Source organism: Bos grunniens, chromosome 8 (genome assembly GCF_055505025.1).
Source record: "Bos grunniens cultivar Pamir isolate PY7600 chromosome 8, Bosgru_T2T1.0, whole genome shotgun sequence".
Lineage (NCBI taxonomy): Eukaryota > Metazoa > Chordata > Mammalia > Artiodactyla > Bovidae > Bos > Bos grunniens.
In genome coordinates this window covers 61,818,513-61,836,793 of record NC_141172.1, presented here as the reverse complement: position 1 = coordinate 61,836,793, position 18,281 = coordinate 61,818,513, and the positions used below count along the sequence as shown (strand labels likewise).

General features: G+C 45.4%; 1 protein-coding gene and 1 pseudogene across 6 annotated transcripts in view; one reads left to right on the top strand and one right to left on the bottom strand.

Moving 5' to 3' along the window:
* Nucleotides 1-18,281, top strand: part of CORO2A (coronin 2A) — a 67,145-nt gene that overhangs the window by 35,834 nt on the left and 13,030 nt on the right. For 4 of the 5 annotated variants that reach the window (XM_086416047.1, XM_086416049.1, XM_086416048.1 and 1 more), the window contains one exon: nt 7,575-7,775. In XM_086416047.1, the coding sequence (XP_086272173.1) occupies nt 7,575-7,775 (201 nt within the window). Of the gene's footprint in view, nt 1-7,574; nt 7,776-16,389; nt 16,604-18,281 lie in introns of those variants that run through there. The other variant, XM_086416050.1, reaches the window with a different exon arrangement.
* LOC147367223 (prefoldin subunit 4 pseudogene) lies at nt 10,114-10,654 on the bottom strand (annotated as a pseudogene). The gene has a single exon (XR_015169945.1). The product of XR_015169945.1 is annotated as a prefoldin subunit 4 pseudogene (transcript).

Here is an 18,281-nt window from a genome sequence, read left to right as displayed (position 1 = left end):
CAATTTGATCTCTGGTTCCTCTGCCTTTTCTAAAACCAGCTTGAACATCAGGAAGTTCACGGTTCACATATTGCTGAAGCCTGGCTTGGAGAATTTTGAGCATTACTCTCCTAGCATGTGATATGAGTGCAATTGTGTGGTAGTTTGAGCATTCTTTGGCATTGCCTTTCTTTGGGATTGGAATGAAAACTGACCTTTTCCATTGCTGTGGCCACTGCTGAGTTTTCCAAATTTGCTGGCATATTGAGTGCAGCACTTTCACAGCATCATCTTTCAGGATTTGAAATAGCTCAACTGGAGTTCCGTCACCTCCACTAGCTTTGTTCATAGTGATGCTTTCTAAGGCCCACTTGACTTCACATTCCAGGATATCTGGCTCTAGTCAGTGATCACACCATCGTGATTATCTGGGCCATGAAGATCTTTTTTGGGTAGTTCTTCTGTGTATTCTTGCCACCTCTTCTTAATATCTTCTGCTTCTGTTAGGTCCCTACCATTTCTGTCCTTTATCGAGCCCATCTTTGCATGAAATGTTCCCTTGGTATCTCTAATTTTCTTGAAGAGATCTCTAATCTTTCCCATTCTGTTGTTTTCCTCTATTTCTTTGCATTGATCGCTGAAGAAGGCTTTCTTATCTCTTCTTGCTATTCTTTGGAACTCTGCATTCAGATGCTTATATCTTTCCTTTTCTCCTTTGCTTTTTGCTTCTCTTCTTTTCACAGCTATTTGTAAGGCCTCCCCAGACAGCCATTTTGCTTTTTTGCATTTCTTTTCCATGGGGATGGTCTTGATCCCTGTCTCCTGTACAATGTCACGAACCTCATTCCATAGTTCATCAGGCACTCTGTCTATCAGATCTAGGCCCTTAAATCTATTTTTCATTTCCACTGTATAATCATAAGGGATTTGATTTAGGTCATACCTGAATGGTCTAGTGGTTTTCCCTCCTTTCTTCAATTTAAGTCTGAATTTGGCAATAAGGAGTTCATGATCTGAGCCACAGTCAGCTCCTGGTCTTGTTTTTGCTGACTGTATAGAGCTTCTCCATCTTTGGCTGCAAAGAATATAATCAGTCTGATTTCGGTGTTGACCATCTGGTGATGTCCATGTGTAGAGTCTTCTCTTGTGTTGTTGGAAGAGGGTGTTGTTATGACCAGTGCATTTTCTTGGCAAAACTCTATTAGCCTTTGCCCTGCTTCATTCCGTATTCCAAGGCCAAATTTGCCTGTTACTCCAGGTGTTTCTTGACTTCCTACTTTTGCATTCCAGTCCCCTATAATGAAAAGGACATCTTTTTTGGGTGTTAGTTCTAAAAGGTCTTGTAGGTCTTCATAGAACCGTTCAACATCAGCTTCTTCAACGTTACTGGTTGGGGCATAGACTTGGATTACTCTGATATTGAATGGTTTGCCCTGGAAACGAACAGAGATCATTCTGTCGTTTTTGAGATTGCATCCAAGTACTGCATTTCAGACTCTTTTGTTCACCATGATGGCTACTCCATTTCTTCTGAGGGATTCCTGCCCGTGGTAGTAGGTATAACGGTCATCTGAGTTAAATTCACCCATTCCAGTCCATTTTAGTTCGCTGATTCCTAGAATGTCAACGTTCACTCTTGCCATCTCTTGTTTGACCACTCCCAATTTGCCTTGATTCATGGACCTGACATTCCAGGTTCCTATGCAATATTTCTCTTTACAGCATCGGACCTTGCTTCTATCACCAGTCACATCCACAGCTGGGTATTCTTTTTGCTTTGGCTCTATCCCTTCATTCTTTCTGGAGGTATTTCTCCACTGATCTCCAGTAGCATATTGGGCACCTACTGACCTGGGGAATTTCTCTTTCAATATCCTATCATTTTGCCTTTTCATACTGTTCATGGGGTTCTCAAGGCAAGAATACTGAAGTGGTTTGCCATTCCCTTCTCCAGTGGACCACATTCTGTCAGATGAAATATTGACCTGAGGCCAGACTATGGTGGAGGTAATGAAGATAATCATTACCTCCACCATAGTCTGGCCTCAGGTCAAATAACAGGGAGGGAGCACAGCCCCGCCCATCAACAGAAAATTGGATTAAAGATTTACTGAGCATGGCCCCACCCATCAGAATAAGACCCAGTTTCCCCCTCAGTCAGTCTCTCCCATCAGGAAGCTTCCATAAGCCTCTTATCCTCCTCCATCAAAGGGTACACAGAATGAAAACCACAATCACAGAAAACCAACCAAGTGTTTGTGTTTGATCACAAATAACCATGTGATCAAGGCTGATCACATGAACCACAGCCTTGTTTAACTCAATGAAACTGAGCCATGCCATGTAGGGCCACTCAAGACAGCTGGTCATGGTGAAGAGTTCTGACAAAACGTGGTCCACTAGAGAAGGGAACAGCAAACCACTTCAGTACTCTTGGCTTGAGAACTCTATGAACGGTATGAAAGGGCAAAAAGATAGGACACTGAAAGATCAACTCCCCAGATCGGTAGGTGCCCAATATGCTACTGGAGATCAGTGGAGAAATAACTCCAGAAAGAATGAAGAGACAGAGCCAAAACAAAAACAACACCAGTCATAGATGTGACTGGTGATGGAAGTAAAGTCCAATGCTGTGAAGAGCAATATTTCATCAGTTCAGTTCCGTTCAGTCTCTTAGTCGTGTCCGACTCTTTGTGACCCCACAGACTGCAGCACACCGGGCTTCCCTGTCCATCACCAACTCCCGGAGCTTGCTCAAACTCATGTCCATCAAGTTGGTGATGCCATCCAACCATTTCATCCTCTGTCATCCCCTTCTCCTCCCACCTTCAGTTTTTCCCAGCATCAGGGTCTTTTCCAATGAGTCCGTTCTTCGCATCAGGTGGCCAAAGTATTGGAGTTTCAGCTTCAGCATCAGTCCTTCCAATGAATATTTAGGACTGATCTCCTTTAGAATGGACTGGTTGGATCTCCTTGCAGTCCAAGGGACTCTCAAGAGTCTTCTCCAACACCACAGTTCAAAAGCATCAGTTCTTCAGCACTCAGCTTTCTTTATAGTCCAACTCTCACATCCATACATGACTACTGGAAAACCCGTAGCTTTGACTAGACAGACCTTTGTTGGCAAAGTAATGACTCTGCTTTTTAATATGCTGTCTAGGTTGGTCATAACTTTTCTTCCAAGGAGCAAGCATCTTAATTTCATGGCTGCAGTCACCATCTGCAGTGACTTTGGAGCCCCAAAAAATAAAGTCTGACATTGTTTCCACTGTTTCCCCATCTATTTCCCATGAAGTAATGGGACGGGATGCCATGATCTTCGTTTTCTGAATGTTGAGCTTTAAGCCAACTTTTTCACTCTCCACTTTCACTTTCATCAAGAGGCTTTTTAGTTCCTCTTCACTTTCTGCCATAAGGGTGGTGTCATCTGCATATCTGAGGTTATTGATATTTCTCCCGCCAATCTTGATTCCAGCTTGTGTTTCTTCCAGTCCAGCGTTTCTCATGATGTACTCTGCACATAAGTTAAATAAGCAGGGTGACAATATACAGCCTTGACGTACTCCTTTTCCTATTTGGAACCAGTCTATTGTTCCATGTCCAGTTCTAACTGTTGCTTCCTAACCTGCATACAGATTTCTCAAGAGGCAGGTGAGGTGGTCTGGTATTCCCATCTCTTTCAGAATTTTCCACAGTTTATTGTGATCCACACAGTCAAAGGCTTTGGCATAGTCAATAAAGCAGAAATAGATGTTTTTCTGGAACTCTCTTGCTTTTTCCATGATCCAGCGGATGTTGGCAATTTGATCTCTGGTTCCTCTGCCTTTTCTAAAACCAGCTTGAACATCAGGAAGTTCACGGTTCACATATTGCTGAAGCCTGGCTTGGAGAATTTTGAGCATTACTTTACTAGCATGTGAGATGAGTGCAATTGTGCGGTAGTTTGAGCATTCTTTAGCATTGCCTTTCTTGGATTGGAATGAAAACTGACCTTTTCTAGGCCTGTGGCCATTGCTGAGTTTTCCAAATTTGCTGGCATATTGAGTGCAGCACTTTCACAGCATCATCTTTCAGGATTTGAAATAGCTCAACTGGAATTCCATCACCTCCACTAGCTTTGTTCGTAGTGATGCTTCCTAAGACCCACTTGACTTCGCATTCCAGGATGTCTGGCTCTAGGTGAGCGATCACACCATCGTGATTATCTGGGTCATGAAGATCTTTTTTGCATAGTTCTTCTGTGTGTTCTTGGCACCTCTTCTTAATATCTTCTGCTTCTGTTAGGTCCATACCATTTCTGTCCTTTATTGAGCCCATTTTTGCATGAAATATCCCCTTGGTATCTTTGATTTTCTTGAAGAGATCTCTGGTCTTTCCCACTCTGTTGTTTTCCTCTATCTTTGCACTGAGCACTGAGGAAGGCTTTCTTATCTCTCCTTGCTATTCTTTGGAACTCTGCATTCAAATGGATATATCTTTCCTTTTCTCCTTTGCTTTTCGCTTCTCTTCTTTTCACAGCTATTAGTAAGGCCTCCTCAGACAACCATTTTGCTTTTTTGCATTTCTTTTTCTTGGAGATGGTCTTGATCCCTGCCTCCTGTACAATGTCACGAAACTCTGTCCATAGTGCTTCAGGCACTGTATCAAATCTAATCCCTTGAATCTATTGATGCTTTTGAACTGTGGTGTTGGAGAAGACTCTTGAGAGTCCCTTGGACTGCAAGGAGATCCAACCAGTCCATTCTAAAGGAGATCAGTCCTGAATATTCATTGGAAGGACTGATGCTGAAGCTGAAACTCCAATACTTTGGCCACCTGATGCGAAGAATGGACTCATTGGAAAAGACCCTGATGCTGGGAAAAACTGAAGGTGGGAGGAGAAGGGGATGACAGAGGATGAAATGGTTGGATGGCATCACCAACTTGATGGACATGAGTTTGAGCAAGCTCCGGGAGTTGGTGATGGGCAGGGAAGCCTGGCGTGCTGCAGTCCGTGGGGTTGCAAAGAGTTGGACACGACTAAGGGACTGAACTGAACTGAAGGAAGACCATTATCTTTGCTCCTCTTTCCTAAGACAATCTATAGGACTTATTTCTCTCAGGACCTGGTGTAGAGAAGAGCCATGTGGCTCCTTAGCAAATGGTGGCATTTGTCTTACAGGCACTGAGTACATAAATCCCTTTTTGATTCTGTTGCCCATGTTGAATTGACAGCTAGGAAGCTCAGACACAAATCCCCCAGGCCCACCTCCTCTGTGTACAGGATTGGGCAACCCACATTCATAGCTTTGCTCCCTCTACATTCCTAGTGATCTCTTTTTTCCTGCATTATCCCTCTGTCCCTATTTCCTCACCAAGGCTTTTTCTTTTTATTTCCTTCTATCTGTGTTCTCTCTATTTCTGTAAGGCTTCTCGCATCCTTTCTGGGATCAAATGGGCATTAATTAAGCAGCCCCTGCATTCTGTGCTGCTTCCCGTAGCTCTGGCAAATGCCACCAGGGTTTTGGGCAAAGCTCCCAAAAGGAGGGTTGAAATGTCTGAGCTTCACAGGACAGACCTGCTGCCATGAGGCTGATGGGCTACCTGGTGCTGTATAAGGGGCTTGGCTCATGTGTCAGGCCCCTGATCACTGTGACCTCCTGAGGTCAACTGCCTAATTTTGTGCCTTTGGACTGAGCACACAGAAGAGCCTCAGGGCAGACCACCCAGGCTGGGTCAGCGCCAGCCCTGTCTTTACCTCTCAGTCAAACATGCCTTTTCCTGAGAAGTGCCTGGGAGCATGGGGTGGGCAAAGCACTGTGCCGGGGATTCTTGGGGCAGTCCCAGGCCTTCCGTTGAGGAACCTGCAAGCTGGTAGAGGAGCCCTGACACCACACTCCAATTCAGAGCAGGGAGGAGAGACAGAAGAATGAGATCTCTGCTACTCAGTTTGGCTTTGGTGGAGGCCACCTGGGAGCTGGGGTAGAGGAGAGACGAGTACAGACAAACAGGGCCTGGGAAGAGCAAGCCAAGCAGAGGGAAAGACAAGGGTGAAGGCCCAGAGGACTGAAAATGCAGTAGGTACCAGGGAGACTGGGTGGTGTTCTTTATCTAGAAGGTGCCGTTTAGAAGATGAGCAAGAAAAAGGGAATCTTGGAATATGAGGTGGGACCCAAGCTGAGTTTGGCCTTGATCCTATAAAGCAGCAGTGAATGAGGAGCATCAAAGGGAGCTCTGAGGTAGGGGCCTAGGTTGGAGGAATACAGCCAGGCTTGCTGTACAGAACAGTCCTTCTGGCTGCGTGGGGAGAGAGGGTGGGAGGGCCCAGTGGGTCAGCAAGACCGAGAGGAAGGGGTTTGAACTGAGCAGCAGCAGGGGCAAGAGGAGGCCACATGGCACCGTAGATTTGGCCACTAATGAGCCCTGGGTCCTCTTAAGGCCATTCATGATATAGCCCTGCTTACCCCTCCAGCTTCCGTTCTCCTCATTCACGTCATCCAGTTTACATGGATACGTGTGTGTGTGTTTATTTTTCTTTTTAGCATCTTGCTAATCTTACGTATATAGCATATATAGTTCTCCAGACATTCCATTTTGGCCTCTGTTTCAGGGCCTTTGCCCAGGCTGTTCCATCTGCCTAGGACACCTTTTCCCCAGCTTACCCTGGTCTAGCTTACATGGCCAATTCCTACTCATCCTTCAAATCACAGCTCACGTGTCACTTCCTCTGAGGGCAGCAAGTCCTCCCTGGCTGCCATGTACAAACCTCCATTATTACCTATGATACACTGGGTCCCCGTGGCCAGCAAGTCCTCCCTGGCTGCCATGTACAAACCTCCATTATTACCTATGATACACTGGGTCCCTGTGGCTCAGACTCCCCTAATGGCTCACTCATGGGACTCTTGTCTCCTGTAAGGCTGGGCTCAGGCTTGCTCTCTCCAAACCCCCAGTGTCTGGCACAGGGCCTAGTCGCACTGTGGTGCTCAGTCCATATTGAGTGAACAAATAGAAGACTGGATGAGGAGTGAGGGAGGGCCAAGATGCCTGGATGATAATAGTGCTAGTAATTATTACTATTGAGCAAGGGATCTTAGTGTATCATCTCATTTAATCTCATGATGCATCTGAGACAGATACTTTCTTTATCCCCATTTTATAAATAAGCAAACCAAGACTTCAGAAATTGTTATTTGCCCACCCAACTGGTAAGCGCAGAACTGGAATTGGAACCTCGGGCAGGCTGGCTCCAGAGGATGCAGTGTTAACGCACTTAGCTGGGCTGGGCTCAGTAGGGAGGCTGGGCTGTCTGGTAAGGTGTTGGATAAGGAAAGGAGTGGGGTGAGTTCTCTCCAGTTTTTCTGCTTTTTTGTGTTTGCACTCGAAGGAATGAAAAGCAAACAGGTCAGTAGTACTTGTACACCATCTCACCAGGCCCTTCCAAATAGCCACAATTCTAGCCTTTTCACCTGGGCACCTTTCCTAGCACGCCACTGTCCTCATAGAACTGACCACTGTTCTGCTCACACCCTCACCTTGAGAGGAGGTGAGACTCCGTATGTCCTATTCTCAGTTGGTGAACCTCATGTCTCTTCTGTCCCACTTGTCTCTCACAGATGTCATGGCACCCCCAGTACCGGAGCTCCAAGTTCCGCCACGTCTTTGGCAAACCAGCCAGCAAGGAGAACTGCTACGACTCTGTGCCCATCACCCACAGCGTCCAAGACAATCATTTCTGCGCTGTGAACCCCCATTTCATTGCAGTTGTGACTGAGTGTACTGGTGGGGGTGCCTTCCTCGTCATCCCCTTGCACCAGGTAAGGACGCCTGCTAGGCCCAGACCCAAACAGCTCTCTGGAGGCAGCACAGGACAGAGGGAAAGTAGAAAGAGCCTCAGTTTGGATTCCATACATGGGTTCAAGTCCTAGCCCTGCTGTGTGACCATGAATAAGTCATTTCACCCCTTTCAGTCTTGGTTTCTTCATTGGAAAAGTATTCCTCTCCTGGGATTTCAGCTTCTTGCAATTGTTTAGGACTCCTATGAGGAGTCTTACATTTAGGACTCCACTGCAAATTCATTCCTGAATAACATTAAATGCATTGCCGGGCTCACGAGACATTGGGGAAGTCTCCAAAGCCAGCTCCTCTCTCCAAGAGAGAACAGGACCTTGAGGCAGAATCTAAGTAGGAGAGCTAAGCAGCAAGTGAACAGGAAGAACAGGCTTGTCTTGTGGCAATCGTTGACAGCAAAAGTTGGGACATATGCAATTGCTGATATTTAACAGACTTTGATTCCCAAAATGGCAGTTTCATATAGATTAATTTTAACAGCAGATCTTTTCAGGATCCTGAGTCTCTGCCTTGAGGCAGCATCTCTGAAGGGACTTGGAGGGCTGGTTTTCGGCGGAAGCAGAAAGTTTCTCCAGAGAAAAGTATCTCAGTGTCAACAGGACTCCCACAGATTAAGATTAGGGAAGTTCATAAGCTGAGAGCTACCAAGCATGTAAGTAAGCATGAGTAAGCATCAGCTGAAAAAACAAACAACAGACTTAGAGCCCTAAAGGACTTTAGAAGTTAAAACCACACATAAAACGGATTCATAGATCACGTTTTCTGATCCCAATGCAGTTGAGTTAGAAATAAATAACAAAAGAGAAATTTTAAACTCTCATTCATTTAGAAGTTTAATAACACCTTTCTAGGGACTTCCCTGGTGGTCCATTGGTTAAGACTCCATGTTTCCACTTCAGGGGGCACAGGTTCAATCACTGGCCAGGGAACTAAGATTCCACAAGCCGATCAGCCTGGCCAAAAAAAAATAATAATAATAAATAAAAACACCTTTCTAAACAACTTCTAGATCAAAGAAGAAATCAAAATGGAAATTTAAAAATACTTGGACATGAATGAAAATGAAATATATCAGTAAAATTATGGGGATGCAGGGAAGTGGTGTTTCAAGGGAAATTTGCAGTACTAATGCTTATATTGGGCTTCCCAGGCAGTTCAGTGGTAAAGAATCTGCCTGCCAATGCAAGAGTCACAGGAGACGTGGGTTTGATCCCTGAGTTGGGAAGTTCCCCAGGAGGAGGAAATGGCAATCCACTCCAGTATTCTTGCCTGGAGAATCCCACGAACAGAGGAGCCTGGCAGGCTTCAGTCCTTGGGGTTGCAAAGAGTCAGACACGACTGAAGTAACTGAGCAAGCACACACACAGAATTCAGTACCCATTCATGATCAAAATAAAAATTCTTTGCAAACTAGGAAAAGGGATCTTCACTAACATAGGAAACAGAATTTTTTTTTAATTTATGTATTTTCTGCTGTGCTCAGTTGCCGTGCATGGGCTTTTCTCTAGTCACGGTGCTCGGACTTCTCATTGCAGTGGCTTCTCTTGTTGCAGAGCACGGGCTCTAAGGCGCACAGGCTCAATGGTTGTGCTGCATTTGGCTTAGTTGCTCTGCAGCATGTGGGATCTTCCCAGATCAGGGATTGAACCCGTATCTCCTGCTCTGGCAGGTGGATTCTTTACCACTGAGCCACTAGGGAAGTAGCACCACAGCCTCTCCTGTCCCACCCCACCTGCCTCTTGTCTTCTAGGAAACAGAATTTTTTAAACCTTTTGTTTTGAAAGACTCTCAACCCTACAGAAAAGTTGCAAAAATAGTTGAATAAATGATTATCTTTCACCAAGATTCACTGGTTGTTAAGATTCTGCCAAATTTACTTTTTGTCTTTTTTTTAATATCGTTCTCTCTGTATGTGTGTATAAAAAAATTTTATTTCTGGTCAAGTCTAACCCAGGATCATGCATTATATTTAGTTGTCAGTTTACTCATTAGACTAGTCTACTTCATTTCATAATATTGACATTTCAAAGCTGTAAAGCCCAGCTGTTTTTTTTTTTTTTCTTTTTTTTCTTTTTCTTTTCTTTATTTTTTTTCTTTTTTGACTGCTTAACTGATTTTAATAACATGACATGAAGCCCCTACAGTTGATATAACTGTTATGCAAAATACATAGATGAATACTGTCTTCTTTTAAAAATATAAAATAAATAAGCAAGACATGAAAATAGGCAAGTTTCCGTTAAATAAATGAAAAATTTAAAAAAAGTTTTGCTTTCCATTTCATTTGAAGAAGGGAAATTATCATTTTAAACAATATTCAAGTTTATTAAACAAATTTAAAAAAATTTTATAAAATGTTTAACTTTCATCAGCTTCAAGGTTTATGTTACTCCCGAATTTTGCATATAACTGAACTTTCAAATCTGCTAACACCCGCTGAATTGATTCCACTCTGGATTCTAAGGCGTCAATTTCTTCTTGCAAATTTTTCTTGGCTTCTTCTAACATTTCTTGTGTTTCTTCTTGAGAATGACTAATGAAAACATCGCCAATATGATAAGGTATCATTAAGCAGTCGTCATCTGCAAGCATGATGTCCTCACAGGCATCTTCTAAATTCTGGAGTTGTTTCTTTTTTACTTCTATTTCTTCCTTCAGCTCTGTGATTCTACTTGTATTCCGTGCAAATTTGTTTATCTTTTGTTGATCCTCAAAAGTGACATTGACATCTTCTGCAGCCGCCTTCTTCATGGTGGCCGCCATCTTGGGACTGCGCTACGGCGCGAGGCGGGGAGGGCGGCCAAGCGGACCCGCGGCCCCGCGCCCGCCCTCGCTCGCCCTCGGCCCGGACCCAAGCCCAGCTGTTTTGAAGGATGTTGCTAAAATTGAATTTGACCTATTGTTTTCTTGTGATTAGATTCATGTCATACATTTTTGGCAAGAATATTAAATAAGTGATGTTGTATCCTCAGTTCATTATGTCGTATGACCCATGGTCAGGGAACTAACACCCCCCCCAAAAAAAAAAAGAATATAAAACGTGCTGGCCTGCATAGTAAGACTAGAAAAATAAGTTAAAGGTATAAGGATTGAAAAGGAAGAGATAAAACCATATTGTTTACTGATGTGATTGTCTACATAGAAAACCAGAAGAACATAGAGTCAAATTACTAGGAAAAATAATCAGTGTTTGGAAGGTGTCTGGATGAAAAATCAGAATCCAAGTCAGAATTGCATTTTTACATAACAAGAGTGCTTAGAAAAATGTAAATATTTCCAGTAGAATGAGAAGAGTAAATACACAGGAATTAATAAGCAACACTGAATAGGAGAAAATTACAGAGCATCATTGACAGGCTAATAATGATGACCTAAGTAAATGGAAATGTATGCCATGTTCATGAATAGTCACTTTTCCCCCCTCCTCCAAATGTCCAGAGCATTCTCCTTTTTATTATATGTTCCATAGCACATTGCTTTCTTAGGATACCATGCTCTGAGTACTTTGAATCAGAGTCACTTGTGTTCTTCTGGTAGTACTTCTTACTGTACTTGCAATGTGGGAGGAGTTGGGGAGAACCAGTACTTGGCTTACCCATATATCACCCGGTGGGCACACACAGTTGATACTTATAAACTTTCATTGATTGAACAGATCTGTTCTCTGTTTCTATACATTTGCTTTTTAAGAATATCATACAAACGGAACCATACACTATGTAGCCTTTCGGGCTTAACTTTTTTCGTTCAGTGAATTCTCCGGAGATCCATCCAGGTTGTTGTATGTATCAATTGCTTATTCTTTTTTATTGCCGAGTAGTAGTCTGTAGTCACGAAGAGTTGGACATGACTGAGCGACTTCACTTTCACTTTTCACTTGCATGCATTGGAGAAGGAAATGGCAACCCACTCCAGTGTTCTTGCCTGGAGAATCCCAGGAACAGGGGAGCCTAGTGGGCTGCCGTCTATGGGGTCGCACAGAGTTGGACACGACTGAAGCGACTTAGCAGCAGCAGTATTCTGTGGTGTGGTTGCACAGTTTGTTGAACCCTTGGCTGTTGAAGGCCATCTGGACTGTTTCCAGTTTGGAGCTGTTAGGAATGAAACTGCTATAAACATTTGTGTACAGGTTTCTGTGTGCACATAAGTAAATTCCATTTTTCTGGGATAAATGCCTAGGAGTGCAGTCTCTGGATCATAAAGTAGTTACATGTTCCATTTTATAGGAAACTGCCAAGCTATTTTCACAAATAGTTTTATAGCATAAGTAAAGTATTACATGGAACATAACTTCTAAAAAGTCCTTTGCTGTTTATCTGAAATTCAAATTTTACCAGGTATCCTCTTTTTATTTGTTAAGTCTGGCGTCTCTACTCCCAGGTGATGCCAATGCTGCTGTTTTTCAGCAGCTAGGCTCTATTCTAGTTCTTTATTTTTTTATCATTACAAAAAGAATTTTCAAACACAAAGGTAGGTAAAAACAATATCGTAAACTCTTCACACCCAGATTCAAGAATTTTGAAGACTTTGTCATGCTTGCTTCATCCATCCCTTTTTTTTTTCCTGAAATATTTTAAAGCAAAGCCCAGACTGTCATTTTACCCCCACAGAGTTCAGTTTGCAATTCTATAAAATAATAACATTTTCTGTTATTGACATAACAGAATGTGACATAATAAATATGGTTTTTCTGACATAACCACAATGCCAGGATCACAGCAATTTCCTATGATGTGAAAAAGCCCCTGATTGCCTCATAAATGCCTCTTTGCTCCTGGTTTGTTTGAATCAGCATCAAGAAGGTCCACACATTGCATCTGGTTGACATTTTCTTAAGTAACCACATCCAGTGTGACGGAGCAGGAGGGAGAGGCTGAGAGAGGAAAAGGACCCTTGCTGGTCCCATGGTGCCGTGCTTACCTGGGCAGCCAGGCCTGCAGGCCCTTTTCCATGTGGTCAGCAGGACCAGAGCTTACACTGCACCTTTATTAGCCCGTTTTATGGGACGTATTGCCCCATTATATGGATAAGGATGCCGAGGCTCAGGGAGCTGACTGTCTGAAGGACCCTGAGCAGGAACGGTGTGGACCCAGACCTGGACATGGTCTTGGGGCCCCACTCTCATTCAGCCGACCTGCACGCCTGAGTTTTGGCTCTGGTTTACATCGGTTCCTTGTCAGTTACCAGGGTTTAAGTCCCATCCAGGCACAGAGAACGTCAGTAAAGGAAGAAAGGAAGGGACAAGCTAGCGAACTCCTTATTTTAGCACAGGATCGGAAGATTCCTGGCTTTACCACCATGTATGGGATTTATTCTCAGAAGGGCCAGGCTGCCCCATGTGGTGTCAGGTGTCCCGAAGGGAGTAACTCCACAGTCCCTTTCTTCCACCCTGTGACCCAGGGTGAACCCATTGCAGGGTGGCGCTGGCAGCCTAGGCAACCAAGGGCTGCGCTCAGGGAACAAAGGCTCAGTGGGGAGGTCTGGGGACACGCCCGCCCTGAGCCTGGGGGATATGCCAGGTTGGGCTTTGGACCCTGGCACCAGGCCTATGGCAGACCCACCTGATCAGATGGGAGGTGGACTTTGCTATGAGGTGTGGAGGTCGGGAAGAATGCCAGTAAGAACAGGCAGAGCTCTGGGGTCAAGCCCTGCAGCATCGCTGGGAGTAGACCAGGCCAGAGGAGGGCATGGGCTTGGGGGGCCAAAGGGACGCATGGTGAACAGGTGCCTGGGAGCAGGGGGAGGGAAGCACTTCACTGCTGTGCTCTTGAAGGCCAGCCAGACCCTGCTTAAGCCTGTGTCATGCCATGTCACTCCTAGGACCCACCCCCTCTCCCATTGCCTGCACACAAAGTCCTGCCTTTCTCACCAGAACTCTTGATCCACATCCCAGCTGACGCTGTAAGCCTCAGAGCCCTCCACAGCATACACCTGTTCCCTCCATACTCAGGTTCCCCTTCTAGAAATGTAGAGATGCAGGGTGTGTGCTAGACTGTTTTACTGTTTTTCTTTGGGGGAGAAAGTTTCTTCCAGTTCTAAGAGTCTGTTCAGCCTGGAACAGAGCTGGCCTGGGACCAGGGAGGTGGCGTGGGGTGGAGGTGTCCTTGGGGGTCCAAAGGACAGAGCTGAAACCAGAAGTGGAGAGTAAGGGGAGTAGGGAGGGCCACAGGGAGGCTATACTAAGTTCCGAGTAAGAAGTGTTTGCTCACAGTTTGTAACAAGGTCTGAAAGTGAAATAAGCCACCTAGCAGGGACATGGGCTCCCCACCTCTGGAGGTGACCAAGCTAGGTTACCAGATAGCCTCCACTGTTCACCACTTCCAGCCCTGGGTGTGGGCTTCTACAGTGGACCCTCCCCAGGCTCATCTGTGCATATGAGAGGAGGACTGATGAATGATGCATTCCCTAAATCTTCCTGGGAACATGATTTGCATTTTAGCAGCACGTGTATTCACAAGATTAGGGAACACTCCTGTCATCTTGTCCCTGCTCAGCTGTTTCCTCTGGGCAGCGCTCTGACTAAGTCTCACCGACTCTAGTTAGGACACATCTCATCTGTCCACTTGTCCATCTCTCCATGTGCATCTCTCTCTATGCAAGGTGACCTGTCCCCTCTTGTCTGGACTTCTCTGCCTTCCTACCCATTAGTCTACCTTTCCTCCTGTTTGCTTTACAATCTCTCTGCTTGAAACCTATCTGTGTATGGCCCAGCCTTTCTGACTTGCAATGCTTCCCCTTCATCCTAGTTTGGTCAAAGTCTTTAAGCCCCAATTCAAAGGCATCCTCCTCCAAGAAGCCTTCTTTGATTGACCCCCCAGGGCATTTCTTCTGCCTATGAGCCCTGAGTACAACTATATCTTGCCTCCTCCACAAGTTGGCGGCTCCTGGAGGGCACAGATCATGAATAATTCATCTTCTGCCGCCATTTGCATGGGACATAAGATCTGGCACATAGTAGGTCCTCACTGAAAGGCCTGCATGATGTGATGATAACTATGGTGTGAGGATAGCAAGAGACAGACCATGAGTGAGAGAAAGCATTCCCAGTTCTCACGGCTCTGCCGTGGTTGGAGTGGCTCTGATTATCAACCCTTGCTATCCCCAGCTTCTGCGTTCTCAATGGGGATTCTTGCACTGCTTCCTGGGGTGGCTGGAGGGAAATTAAATAATTGAGCAGAGCCCCTAGCACAGGGCCTCGCACATAAATGACTCCTGAAATTATAGTTCCTAAAGAAAAATACTTGCAAACATGTTCCTTATAGATGTAATAATGTACTTGAGTGCATTCACTGAGGACACCTTGGCCTCACTAAGTACATCCTGGCCCCTGCAAAGTACTGAGCAACAATAAAGCTGGGTAATTGTGATTAGTTCTGATGAACTTACATTAGTGAATTTCCTGAAAGCTCACCATGTACCAGGTAGAGTCTTTTTTTTTTTTTTTTTTTCATTTGGTCATGCCACACAGCTTGTGGGAACTTAGTTTCCCGACCAGGAAACGAACCCTGGCCTTGGCCGTGAAAGCTCTGAGTCCTAACCACTGGACCACCAGGGAATTCCCGAGACAGAGTCTTAAGCACTGTATGTGTATGAACTCATTTAATCCTCACATCCACCCTGAGATTCTACTACTGTTGCCACTTTGTAGATGAGGAAACTGACCGAGAGGCAGGTTCCCTGTGAGCCCTAAGGTCACGATAGTAACCCCACAGCCTCTCCTGTCCCACCCCACCTGGCTCCTGCCTTCTGGGTCCTACCGTCCCGTCCACCCCATCTCTCCCGGGACAGCCCCTCAGAGACTCGGAGGTGCTGTCTCTCCAGGCTGAGCAGCTCCCTGGCGTCTAGGAGGAGGACAGGTGTGTCTCCTCTGATTTAGAGTCTGTGCTGTGTGCACTAAGTCACTTCAGTCGTGTCCGACTCTCTGCAACCCTATGGACCATAGCCCTCCAGGGTCCTCTGTCCATGGGGATTCTCTAGGCAAGAATACTAGAGTGGGTTGCCATGCCCTCCTCCAGGGGATCTTCCTAAGGGATCGAACCCACATCTCTTACATCTCCTGCATTGGCAGGCAGGTTCTTTACCCCTAGCACCACCTGGGAAGCCTCCATTTAGAGCCTACACACACACACACACACGCACACACGCACGCACGCACATCCATAAATCAGAGTCCTGTCCTTGGCTGACTGCTGACCTAATGGGCTGAAAGGCAGCAATGGCCTCTGGATTATAAATATCCCTGTCCTGACAGGGCTTTTAGCAGCCTGGTCAATAGCCCATCAGACTGGCTAATGTCTATTAATGTGGGTCCTCCCACAGAAACCCTCTTAGGCACAGGGCCGACCAGCCTCTGGGGACCGCCTGCCATCCTTTGTTCACTAAGAAGGAAGAGAAGCTGTGTGGGGCTGGGGCCTCTGCTCTTGGAGGCCTGGGAGGAGTGCCCACCAGAGCTAGGCCTGGCTCTCAGGTACCTCCGAGTCTGAGGCTCACAGAGCTGGAGTCTGGAGTCTGGAGTCTGAACGGGGCTCCTGGGCACATTGCCTCCAGTCAGCCAAGGCCAGGGACAATCAGCTCTCTCGAGAAACCTTTCTCAGGGCAGAAACTGGGGCTTGGCCTGGGCCAGAGTGCAGAGATCAAGGCCTTGAGAGCACCTGGGTAGGCCACAGCCAAAGACAGTGCTGCTGACTGCTTTGGCCCTTTGGCCCAGGAAATGATCCAAGAGAAGGGAAAGGCTGTGTGCAGGAAGGGGGTCAGGACACTGACTCAGACAGGGCTGGTGCTCCCTCAGACCACAGTGAGTATGCCACAGGCTCGCCCTGGGCTCCAGCCCAACTCTGCTCTTCACCTTCCCCATGACCCTGGGCAAGTTCCTCCTCCAGCCTGGGCGTGGGCGTGGGGGTGGGGGTGGTCAGTGATCCATTAGTAATGCCTGCCACAGGTGCATGCCAGTTGAGCTTTGCTGTGTTTTTTACCATTCCTGATCGCAGAGCCCCTCAGACACTGCAGTTTTATCAGAAATTTTTAGCTAATCCTGCAAGGACCTGATCTTTTCAGAAAGTCTGTAGTCTTGTCTTAAATATCTTTTTAAAAAAATTATTTATTTTTAATTGAAGGATAATTGCTTTACAATGTTGTGTTGGTTTCTGCCATAGATCAACATGAATCAGCCATAGGTATACACGTCCCCTCCCTCTTGAACCTCCCTCTTAAATACCTTTTTATTGCAAAATTTTACACAGTTTTTATAGTTTAGAAAAAAAAATTTTAAGATACAGAGGATGATTTTTAAAAAGCCACACCCATTTAGCTCACCATATAGAGATAACCGTGAATAACAGTTTGATGCATTTCCTTCCAGTCTTTTTTTCTCAACTTTAGTGTACATGTGTGGGACTTCCCTGGCTGTCCAATGGTTAGGACTCTGTGCTTCCAATGCAGGGGATGTGGGTTCCATCTCTAGTCAGGGAGGAACTAAGATCCCTCATTCCAAGAGGCACAACCAAAAACTTTTATAAAAAAAAAAATATATATATATATATATATATATACACATGTATATATACACATACGTAGATGTATGTGTATGTTGGCAACCCACTCCAGTATTCTTGGCTGGAGAATCCCATGGACAGAGTAGCCTGGCAGGCTACAGTACCTAGGGTCACAAAGAATCGGACACGACGGAAGCAACTTAGCACGCATGCATGTGCGTATACACACACATGTACATATAATAAAAGCTCTTATTTGAGCACTTACTATAGGAGATCACTGTTGGACTTTTCAGCTACAGTACATCATTTTACCCTCATCACCCTGCAAGGAAGAGATTATTAGTCATCTTTTAGGACAGTAGAGAATGACGTAGTGGCTGGAGCGATGGTCCCATGGAGACCTGAGCTGGGCCTGTGGGTGCAGAGATCTCTTTGCAGGGCCCTCCCTCCAGGTGCTGCCTTCTGCTCTCTTCCCTGCCCGGGGGCCCGTTTTCTTCATCCAAGAAGAAGGCTAAACCATCTGAAAGAAATTGATCTTTTGCTCACCTCCTCACACAGCACTATCAAATGACACATCCGAAGCTTTTATTTTCCCTCTCTCTCTCTGAATGTCTGTTGTTGTTTAGTCGCTCAGCAATGTCCACTTCTTTGCAGCCCCATGGACTGCAGCATGCCAGGCTCCCCTCTCTTTTACTATTTCCCAGAGTTTGTTCAGATTAATGTCCATTGCGTTGGTGATGCTATCCAACCATCTCATCCTCTGCCACCTTTCTCCTATTGCCTTCAATCTTTCCCAGCCTCAGGATCTTTTCCAATGTATGTGAAAGTACTTTTTTATTTTCTAAACCCTTTGATGGTAAGTTACCTATATCTTTTCCCTTTATCCTTAAATACTAGTATGTTTCCTAAAAATAGGAATTTTTTCTTACATACCCACAGTACATTGTCAAATTCACTCAGTTGAGCTTTACAATACTT